Here is an 11,921-nt window from a genome sequence, read left to right on the forward strand (position 1 = left end):
CCGGTTAAAGCAGACGACTAAAAATCTGACATTGAAAGAGGAAGCAGGGGATGATTGTGATCGCGTCACCCAGTGCAAAAACAAATCATGTGTGGTTCTTACAGGACTCTCCAGTTAACGCTTGCTATTTTAAAACCTGATGTTGTCGCTCATCCTCACATTGTGCAGGTAATCTTGGCCTGGATCCACTCAAACATATGCTTGTTCATGCACAAAAGTTCACCATGGCTTCAAGTTTCAGTTTCAAGGAAACGAAACACACACACACACACACACAGAGAGAGAGAGAGAGAGAGAGAGAAACAAAAAAACAAACAAAAAAACGTGAGAGTTAGTAGCTATACCACGTCCATTTACAGTGAGAAAACAAAACAAAACAAACAAAAAACAAACCAGAAGAAAACAGAACAGATGCCTGTTTTACAAGTGAAGTTAGGTCTCTCTCTTTCGAGCGAGCGCTGTGTGTGTGTGTGTGTGTGTGTGTGTGTGTGTGTGTGTGTGTGTGTTAAAGATTTTAGACATCTCTCTTTCTGTCTGTCTGTCTGTCTGTCTGTCTGTCTGTCTGTCTGTCTCTCTCTCTCTCTCTCTCTCTCTCTCTCTCTCTCTCTCTCTCTCTGTTAAAGTTTTTAGACAACAGTCTTATTTAGCCTCAGTCAGACACCCATACACATGTTTGTGCGTGCACGCACACACACACACACACACACACACACAACCAAAACATAGACATACAAGTATGTGTTCCACAATATCCACAACATGCATGTATATGTAATAGTATGTATTGGAATGGACAACCTTGCAACAGAATGGTATGGGTGTAACAAAACAATGTACCAGCACATGACACAAGAATATATTCACATAAATAGACCTTTAGATTCCTTTTAACCACCTTCCCACCAGTTACAGATACTGGAATAGGAATTTCTTCCTTAATCCTCATCAGTATAAAATCTATCTCTTTATTAGAGCAAGAAAAGAATACACACACACACACACACACACACACACACACACACACACACACACACACACACACACACACATACACACACACACACACACACATATATATATATATGAAATTACTAATTAGGAAGTGGATAAGTCCTTCACAGACAAAATTTCTGGTTAGCTGTTTGGTTTATGTGATTATTTTAGTATTCATGCATGCAGTTTGCTATTTCATTTCAGGAAATCCGTTCAATGATTCTGAAGAATGGGTTTTATTTTGTCAAATCCAAACACATGCACATGACGAGAGCAAGAGCAGAAGACTTCTATGAAGAACATAAAGGTTGGTGCATACAATTGCAAAACATCCTGACATAATCAAACTTATACTTTATACTATATATATGTGTGTGTGTGTGGGGGGGGGGGGGGGGGGGGGGGGGGGTAGGGAGAGAGCTTGTGCACATGGGTGTGAACACTTAAATAGTGGAAAGGTGATATCTTTATCAGGCTGGCTTTGTTATGACTCTGGTGTGTGTGGTTCTGTTATATATGTTGTGTTCCAAGTTTTACTGTTTTGCATGAAGTCTGTATATCACAAACTTGACCACACTTAATTTCTCTTACTGATATAAAGTTATTCTGATACTTTGTTTAAATCTGACATGTAAAAGGCTCTGACCACTATATATGATTAATTATATTTTGTATGAGTTTATTCTGTATTACTTTATTATGATTTTACAAGTTGTTTTTTTTCCTTTCCTCTCATGGATTTTGGGATGTGAAATATTTGGGACTGGTTCACCATGGGAGATCGAAGATCTTAAAATGGCTTTATGCAGCACTTCATTTATTCTTTTGTCAGCTGCCTTTGACACGATAGACCATTCAATCCTTCTTTCCCGTCTTCATTTTACATTTGGTATCAACGGTACTGTTCTAAACTGGTTCAAATCTTATCTCATTGATCAATTCCAGTCTGTCATTGTTGATCATTTCCAATCTCAACCTGTTAAAATCGAACATGGAGTCCCACAGGGATCTGTTTTAGGCCCAGTGCTCTTCACACTGTACACTGTTCCTCTCGCTGAAATTATCAACCGCCATAATATCAGTCATCATTCTTATGCAGATGACACTCAACTCCAGAAGAGTGATACCCCTGAAAAATTGTTGTTGCTCTTGCAAGAAACATCCAACTGCTTCCTGGACATTCAAAACTGGATGACTCGAAATATGTTACAATTGAACACGAAGCAATGATCATAGGAACTAAACAAAAACTGTCTTCCATCACAATTGACACAATCAAACTTGGCAGTACATCCATCCCTCTTTCCACGTTAGTCAGGAACCTCGGTGTTGTCCTTGACAATACACTGTCCATGCAAAAATTTATCAGTCAGACATGTCAGTCCCGCTACTGTCAACTGCGGCGCATCAGTGCTGTCCGGAAATATCTGTCAACTGACACAACATCTAGACTTGTCGTTTCTCTCATTCTCTCTCGCCTTGACAACTGTAACTCTCTATTGTCTGGTTTGCCTGCTTCATCCATTCAGTCCCTTCAGCGCATACAAAACTCTGCTGCCCGACTCGTCCTCAGAAAGAAAAGATCTGAGCACATCATTCCTCTTTTGCAACATCTCCACTGGTTCCCTGTCTCACACCGAATAAAGTACAAGATCAGCACTCTATGTTATAGATGCATTCACAAAACTGCCCCTTCCAATCTCTGCGGCTGCCTTCACCTTTACACTCCATCTCGCTCACTACGATCGGCATTGGATCCACTCTGTTTAAGCATACCCAGATTCAAACACTCGACTGTTGCCAGTGTTGGCCGCCGTTCTTTCTCTGTCTCTGGACCTTGCGATTGGAATGAACTTCCTCTTTCACTTTGTCAAGTCCCCACACTCAGCTCTTTCAAGTCTGGCCTTACAACCCACCTCTTCCCAAAATAGCCTCCAATGCCTGCCCTTCCTTGTCTTTAGTTTCTACAGTTTTAGAGTTATGCATGCGTGTGAATGACTGGTGCGAAAGCGCTTTGATTTGTCTCTGCACAAGATTCAGCGCTATATAAATACCATTATTATTATTATTATTAAAGATTTCTTTGTTCTTTTAAATGTTGAATATACAGAGTAGATTTTCAACATAGATTGGGAACTACATTGTTACAACATGTTTTTAAAAAAAAGATATTTTGTATTTTGACAAAATCACAGCAGTGAGCTGCTCCCAATCTCACCAATATTTCTCTTACCATCTCATAGTCACTCATTTGTGATCCCCAAGCAGCAAAAGTGTCCAATAGATATTGTAACATTGTTTTTGCATCTGCGTGTCTGTTCAGTTATTGCACCATTGTCGGTAAGACAGATGAAATCAGTCTGTGTGAATGTGCCATTTCTTGCAAAATCAGCTGTTTGCATGAATTTTGGATTCCTGTGATTTGTGTTTGTGTGTGTGCATGCGTACATCCATGTATGTGTGTGTGCATGCATAGTGTGTGTTATGATTGATAAATCCTAATCAGATTTGTCCCGTTTTCAATGTTAAATTGTGTTTACCAGTTCTACCAGCTAATGCTTTTATTTTCTGTGCAATGGGTTTGTTTCCTTTATTAACTGTGCATCACAAGTACACAATCACACACATTCACAGTTCAGATATGAACTATGAAAATTAACAGGCATTCCTAGTGCATATTATTGTGAAGATTCTGTTCACATATCTCTCAGTTATCTTGTGACTGAAACGTGTACTTAGAATAAAGTTTAGAATCTTATTAATGCTGTTCCCATCAGTACAGATAAAACTGCTGTGATGCTTCTTTTTAAAAGAGTGGAATGTTTCTTTTCTCCAAATATAAGAATACATGATTCAGATATTGTGATATAATATCTGACTGATTTCAAGTATTGGAATTGGTTTTGAGTATTGTTGGGTTTTTTTCTGTTTTTTTTGTGTGTGTGTGTGTTTTTTTTTAGAATTTTTTAAAAAGTAATGTGATATTAGTGTTAAGTATTGTATACACTTGCTAGCATACATACACACAATGAATGCATCATTTCGATATTGTGATATATGTATGATGAGTACTGTGTTGTGTATGATTTTTATGTGTGTATGAACTTGAATCAGTGTTTTGTTGGATGATTGTGTCAAGTTATGTGTGTGAAATTTAGTTTTTTTGTTTGAATGCATGGTTTGCACAACAGATTTTGCATTATGCAGCTGAGTTGAGCATGTTTTACATGGAAAGGTGCTGCATATATACATAATTATAATACTGTTTCAATATTTGTTTCAGGAAAATTCTTCCTGAACAGGCTTGTGTGCTTCATGAGCAGGTAAAAGTGCACTTTCATTTCTGTTTTGGTATCGACATCTTTTTGCATCATTCAGTTTTCCCCTGGTTTGCGTTTGTGTTCATGTGTGTGCATCTGTGCATGTACAAATTTTGTAAGTGCAGAGTTTTGTTTGTTTTATTGAGAGAATTCTTAAAGTAATTATTAATTCATGGTATTCATACCTTTAGTAACTAAACTGAGTTCCTCTTTCTTGAAAGAAATTACTATTTTTCTGTATCATGTTTTCAAAGTTGATCTCTTGAAAGGTTGTTTATGTCGTTTCAAATAAATTTTGTGTTAACATGCAGTACAACTGATAGTGCGTGTAAGATGATCATGTCTCTATTGTTGCACTGAATGTGTTTATGTGTGTGTGGTGCATATATATAATATACATATTTGTGAGTGCATCCATCCATCTGTTCAACAGTGTGTGTGTGTGTGTATGTGTGTGTGTGACCACACTATTTTGCAGGCACTGACACACTGAGTGGGTATTCACCAATGTTGTGTGTGTGTGTGTGTGTGTGTGTGTGTGTGTGTAGTAGTAGTAGTAGTAGTAGTCTTCAGTTTAATGTCTTCCACTTTAAGTGATATTAGACGGAAAAAAAAGAAAAAAAAAGGGGGTGTGGGGGAGTGGAGGGGGGGGCGTGGTAGAGGGAACGGTATTGGGCAGAGGGTGAAAAGTGTGTGTGTGTGTGCACGTGTGTGCGTATGTGTGTGTGTGTGTGTGTGTGTGGTGGGGAAAGATACAGAGCATTGGAAAAAATAAAGCATTGAAACGGGAGACATAGGCACAATATAGAAGGAAACGCTAACATCAAACAACTGTAACAACTATAACAAATGTCCAATTGGACTATGCAGCAAACCTTCTGCAATAGCAGATAGCATCTTGAAATTGTTTAAAAATACATTCAAAAGAATTTTCCAAGAAGTTTGGTAAAAACGATTTCAGACTCTGACATTCAAAGAGTATGTTTTCTAGAAATAGATTCTCCACATATGCATTTAACATCTCTGCTGAACTTTGTTATAAAAGCGTTCAGCTTTATCCTGTTTGATAATGCCTGAATTTGCCTTAATCTGAATAAATTACTGAATGTATCTGATTGATTGATAGATTCCGGTTGTTGAATATTATTTATACTTTTATTTAAAACTTTGCCATTTTGCTGGTATACTTCCCTGACTTTGCTCCATGATGCTTTTTCTAGTAAGCGGTACCCCTCTTGTGTGTGTGTGTGTGTGTGTGTGTACGTGTGTGTGTGTGTGTGTGTGTGTGTGTGTGTGTGTGACCACCCTATTTTGCAAGCACTGACATTTAGAGGGCATTCACCAATGTTGTGTGTGTTTGGCAAGTGGCCCGATATGGACGCATATATTGGCACGGGAGGATGGAATTCAGCAGTGGCGACAACTTATGGGTCCAACAAAGGTCTTAAAGTAAGAAGTGGTTGCATTGTATGAACACTTATTTCTTTATCTATTTTCTTTATCTATTTTATGCTGCACCTGTTTTGCTCAGATTTTGTGTTGTGTGCTGCGTACATGTGTGTGAGTGTGTGTGCGTGTGTGTGTGTGTGTGTGTGTTCATGTGCGCGTGTATGTGCATGCGTGTGTGTGTGTGTGTGCATTCAACCAAGCATGCATGTTTTTTGTAAATGTCTGCAGATGTTGCATGCAGAACAAAGAAATCCCAGAAAAGACCGATGTCTTAGGATTATTTGTTAAAGATCACAGTACAGTAAAACCATAATAAAGGCCTTTGCAGCAAGAATAAGAAAAAAATAATGCTTTCAACAAAGTTATTTATTGTCCTTTTTTTGTTTGATAATCCACAGATTTTTGTCATGTTTGTTTGGTGGGTTTCTTTTTGGGGGGGGGGTTGGGGGGGGGGAGCATGGGGGGGGGGGGGAGTGCAAGGGGGGGGGGGGGATACTGTTTTGTTGCACACCACAGTTTCCTTTGGCTATAATGTGCTGCACTGCAGCATTTGTTGTCAGTGTATACATGTATTAGAGTATTGTTGTTAAGGTAACCTACTTTGGGAGGTTATTGGTCGTAGCTACTTTCGTTTTCTCCACATAGGTGGGTAGTAGTTTGCACAGGACAGGAATCTGACCCCTGCTGGAGTCTGCACTAGTGGGTCACGGTAAGTATGTTACTTTAACGTAATTTTAGGAAGAAAATTTTCTTTTATTGAAGTCCAAGTGGTGTAAAGAAGCTACTGAAAAATGTTCTGAAGATAGAAATCTTGACAGCTGATTGTGAAGATGATTCTGAGTCAGAAAAATGTCATGTTATTATTGCATTCTGAAAGTATCAGGTTCAGAACAGAAAAAAAAGAAAAGAAAAAAACCCCAGCAACATTGAAATGATGGACTTAGAAGTTATTAGGGTGTTTTCAAATAACTTGTTTTTCTGAACTTATTTCTTTCATGTCGTGAACAAATTATGTGTGTACGTCATTGCATTTGCCTGGTATATGACAACCTCCCACAGGAGAGCGCCAAGGCGTGATTCATCAGGAGGAAGGTGGTGCTTTTCACTTTCAGTTTCTCAAGGAGGCGTCACTACCTTTGGACAAATCCATGTTCGCTACACCACATCTGCTAGACAGATGCCTGACCAGCAGCATTACCTAACTAGGCTAGTCAAGCCTTGAGTGCATGCGTATGATAATGTTTGTGTAACAGAGTAGGCCCAACACTTGGCTTATATCACAGATTGACATAAGGTTACATTTGGGCCAACAGCAAAGTGAGAGCTGTACTATCAATGGTTTCTCCAGTCAATGGGAAACCATTTACAGCTTAGTCTTTTGTGAATGACTATAACTCTCAAACTAGGAGGCAAAATGGGCTAGTTGGCCTTTGGGAACCATCCCAACGCCGACTGCCCTAAAACCCTCTTGGCTGAGAGAGTGGGGATGTACTTAGGCAAGACACTCTCCACTATAATCAAATTTTAGCCCAAATAGTCGGAACAGCAGTTGCCTCCTCTGCTGTTCTTATGGTCATAGTCAGACACGACTATCATATATATATATATATATATATATATATATATATATATATATATATATATATATATATATATATATATACCTGTCAGAGTAGATTTCTTCCACAGAATTCTGCCAGAGGAAAATACATGTTGCCATGTGTTCTTTTTCTTATCTGAATGACTACATGTTCAGTTTGATTTTCCAGTCAAATTTTGAAGAAAGGGCAAGACAGAGATTTGAACTAAAACCCCCACAGACACTGTATTTGCAGATAAGCTTCAAAACAGTTCTGCCACTTTCCTCTCACATCACCGCCTTACCACATGCATACACTCATGGGCTGCTAGCACAGGTGTATGCACTGCTTCAGTTTTTTTTTCTCTGTCTTTTTTTCTCTGACACATGCTGCATAGAGTTACAGAATGTGTTAATCTATTTATAATCCAGTATATCTTATGGATTTTCCAGAACAATCTATGAGGTTCCAGACACGATCCGAGGGCAGTTTGGCTTGACTGACACAAGGAATTGTTCCCATGGGTCAGGTAAATATCACGTCTTTGATCCCTCATGCTTGCTGTCTCTCTTCAGCAACTGTCAAGAAATATTGCAACACTTGAAAGTATTTGATTGCTTTTAATAATCCAGACTCCTGCATAATGTCATGTTACGTGTCAAAGCAACATGAGCATCAGAAAAGTTAAAAAAAAAAACTCAGTCATTGCTCAACTTTACATCTGCATTTTATAATAAGTAACTTCAAATCTGCATGTCATGAAAAAAAAAGTTTTACCTTTTCTCTTTTTCCCTGAAAAGTTCTCCATTCTATCCGCTGGGTGCTCAAGCAGATTTTCAGGTGGAAATTTCTTGATAATAATAATAGTAATAATGGATACTTATATAGGACACTATCCAGAAATCTGCTCTAGGTGTTTTACAAAAACGCTTTTGTTTACACAAAACATTACATCAATGTTACATACACACACCAAAATGTGACTACACACACACACACACACACACACACACACACACACACACACACACACACACACACACACAGTGCATACATACATTTTAACATACATATGTATCTAACAGCTACCCTAACACATATGCACACATTGGCAGACACAAACTTACATAAACATATGTACACACAATACACATTCATATATATGCATGTAGTTATGTACACATACATATGTATACACATATAGTCAAGCACAGCTTACGCAAAGGAAGTGGACCTGCCACAATTGAACTTATTGCTGAGGGAAAAGGTGAGTTTTGAGACGAGATATAAAAGATGCGAGGGAATCAGAATGACGGAGGTTATCAGGGAGCTTGTTCCATGTCTTTGGTGATTGAAAAGAAAACGATCTGTGTCCGTAGGTCTTACTTCTGACGTGAGGTATCCTAAGAAGTCGAGTATCAGAGGAAGAACAGAGCTGGTGAGACGGGGTATAGATATGGAGGAGGTCAGAAAGATACTTGGGGCCAGATCCGTTGACTGCAGAAAAGGTCAGAGTGGATAGCTTATAGTCTATTCGATCAGAAACAGGCAACCAGTGGAGAGACTGAAGGAGAGGAGAAACATGGTCAAATTTAGAAGATGTAGAGAAGACTGTTCCCACATCTTTGGTATCTGCTTTTTGCTTGTGTTGGAGTCTTCCTCTGTCTGTCATCCCTTCTCCTCATTCCTTCCTGGAAGAGATGCCCTTTGCTTGCTTTTGCTGCTGTCAAACACTGAACCCTCTGTGCAGAAGGACCATGTGAAAAGCTGAGCATCCTTTGGAGTTATTGAAATTTTGGTTTGGCCCTCTTTATTGAATATATATATATATATATATTTGTGTGTGTGTGTGTGTGTGAGTGTGTGTGTGTGTGTGTGTGTGTGTAAACAGATTTCAGATTATGTTCTTTCACAGAGCATTTTCATTATTATCACCTCCTTAATTTTAACTGGCTGAAAAGCTAGGTGCAACAGCCAAGGGGCTAAAGTGCTGGACTTTCAGTCTGAGGGTCCAGGGTTTGAATTCCAGTCACAGTGCCTTGTGGGTTAAGGGTGGACATTTTTCTGATCTCCCAGGTCAACAGATGTGAAGACCTGCTAGTTCCTGAAGCCCCGTAATGTGTATATGTATGCAGAAGATCAAATGTGCTCATTAAACTTTAAGATCCCGTAGTCCATGTCAGCAGTTTGGTGGGTTATGGAAATGAGAACATACCCGGCATGCTCCCTGTGAAAACTGCCTACATGGCGGGGATAAAAATGGTCATACATGTAAAAGCCCACATGTGTACATGAGTGAACATGGTAGTTGCTCCCAATCTCACCAATAAGGAGACTTACAAACTGTTAATGGTATAACTGTGAAGATCTATTTTTTCCTACTATTTTTAAGCCAGATTGAGAAAATGGCAATGTTAAAGTTTACCACAGACACACAGACATACACACACACACACACACACACACACACACACACACACACACACACAGACAACCAAACACCGGGTTATAACATAAACTCACTTTGTTTACACCAGTGAGTCAACTAGTTGAAGAACACTTCAAGATGGATCAGGTAGCTGGAGAGAACTGTTAGAACCCCCCTCTCTCTCTCCTTACATATGAGTAATTCACACATCCCCTGACAGCCTTTTCGCACTTTCTTTTTGCATTGTCTTATTTCCGAAAAATATTTTCTTAACAAAAAACAGAAAAAAAAGAAAAGAAAAAAAAAGGAAATAATCCCTTGCACTGTGTGTTATACTGATTACACATTTTGATTTATTCATTACTTTTTTGACTCACTTGTTGTTGTTGTTTTTTTGTTTTTTGTTTTTTATTGCAGATTCAGAAGCAACAGCCAAACGAGAGATTGAATTCTTTTTTCCTGAGTTTGACATTGACAAGTGGCACAAGGAGATGGAGGAAGTGTTTCAATCTGGACTGGTGGAGTTTGATGAGGAGTGCTGCTTGCATGTCCCCTCCAAAAGCATGCACCACAAAGCTGACAGAGGACCTGCCTGATATCAGATTGTGGGGCCAGGTGGAGTCCTTGAGACGGACTGCAGAGTTCATCACTGCTTCAAACCTGACCGTACTGCATGGCAACTTGAATGCTGAAGAATTAGAAAGATTGACTGATTTAAATTTTTTTTTTTTTTTTTTTACATAAGGCTATTGTGGATGTTAATGAAAGAAACTAAGCTTTATCATGAAAACAAGATTTTTATTGCTTGTCTGATGTTCTGTATAGTCTTGAGTAGAAAAAAGAGACACTGCATACACAAATATGGGCCTGGTCTTAGGAGACTTGTACATGAGATAATGAATGCGTATTGTGTTACAGAAAGGCTGGTTCTGGACGTTTGGGGACTGTGTTCTAAGAGAGTGCTGAATACAATGGGAGAAGAAAAATACAGAAAAGATCCAGCTGGCATTGACTGGAAGACAAAGACTACTGGTGAAAAGTTTTTGCTTTATTAGGTATATGATATTTTTTGTAGAACAAAATTTGTTTTGAAGTTTTTGAAACCACTGCAAGTTCTGTGTGTTTACTACCATTCCTTTTAGTTTAAGTCACTTGGAACCAATGGTGAACTTTTTAAGGTAACTCAATGCTTAAATATCCATTTAATTACACATACTTAACCGTGACCCACTTGTGCAGACTTTGGCAGGGGTCTGACATTCCTGTCCTGTGCAAACTACTATCTGCCTATGCGGAGAAAACGAAAGTAGCTACGGCCGATAACCTCCTGGAAGTAGGTAACCTCCCCTTTGCCCCCCTGACTAGCGCCCTCTTTTTTCCGGCAGCCATCATGACTCCTGTTCCTGTGCTCTTCATACGGCTAAGTTTTTTTTCGTATTTTCTGTCTGTCTGTCAATTCTCTGGCGTTCATGTTTTTTGTCCAATTATGTCTCCAACGAGGTCACATAATTATATAGCTCGAGTGGGCGATGGCGCTAAAATTAAGGCGCGATCGCAATCGATTTGCTGACACTCTGGGCCCTGTACTCCTGGCCCTCTCAACAACGCCAACCCACCACCTCCTCCTCTTCCTCCGCTCCCTCTGGTCGACTCCAGACCTCCACCACCTCCTACACCTCCTCTGGTGACTTCTAAAGGTTTGTTACCCCTCACTGAGGTCAGTGCTGCCTTTAATGCTATTTTTTTCGATCCGCGAACACACTCGATGCGATCCGCGTTTTCTTGGCTGTGCCAGTTGGCAGTGCATGAGTCGACCTCCTCTATCTCTTTACCCATGCACACAGTTGCACCAATGGAATGTGCCACAATCCCTTTGGGGAAACAAATCGAAATTTGAGAAAATGCATTTATTTGGAGCCCAATCAAGTGCGTTGGGTTACGCTGCTGGTCAGGCATCTGCTTGGCAGATGTGGTGTAGCGTATATGGATTTGTCCGAACGCAGTGACGCCTCCTTGAGCTACTGAAACTGAAACTGTAAACAACACCATATGCTTGCTTTGGATCCGCATGCTAGACTGGGCCCTATGTGTGATGCGTCCGTGGTGGCGGCTGTGACATTGGATCAAGCGACCCCCCACGCGGCATGCCTC

At 39.7% G+C, this 11,921-nt stretch overlaps 1 protein-coding gene across 1 annotated transcript; it reads left to right on the forward strand.

The window, feature by feature from the left end:
* Positions 1–24: 24 nt before the first annotated feature.
* On the forward strand, positions 25–11,025 carry LOC143279936 (nucleoside diphosphate kinase 6-like). Its single transcript, XM_076584285.1, has 6 exons — positions 25–168; positions 1,198–1,300; positions 4,277–4,316; positions 5,679–5,762; positions 7,795–7,871; positions 10,188–11,025. Exons 1-6 carry the CDS (start codon positions 88–90, stop codon positions 10,364–10,366), a joined length of 564 nt encoding a protein of 187 aa, XP_076440400.1. The 5' UTR covers positions 25–87; the 3' UTR covers positions 10,367–11,025.
* Positions 11,026–11,921: the final 896 nt, after the last annotated feature.

The sequence above is a fragment of the Babylonia areolata genome, chromosome 3, assembly GCF_041734735.1.
Source record: "Babylonia areolata isolate BAREFJ2019XMU chromosome 3, ASM4173473v1, whole genome shotgun sequence".
In the NCBI taxonomy this organism is placed as follows: domain Eukaryota; kingdom Metazoa; phylum Mollusca; class Gastropoda; order Neogastropoda; family Buccinidae; genus Babylonia; species Babylonia areolata.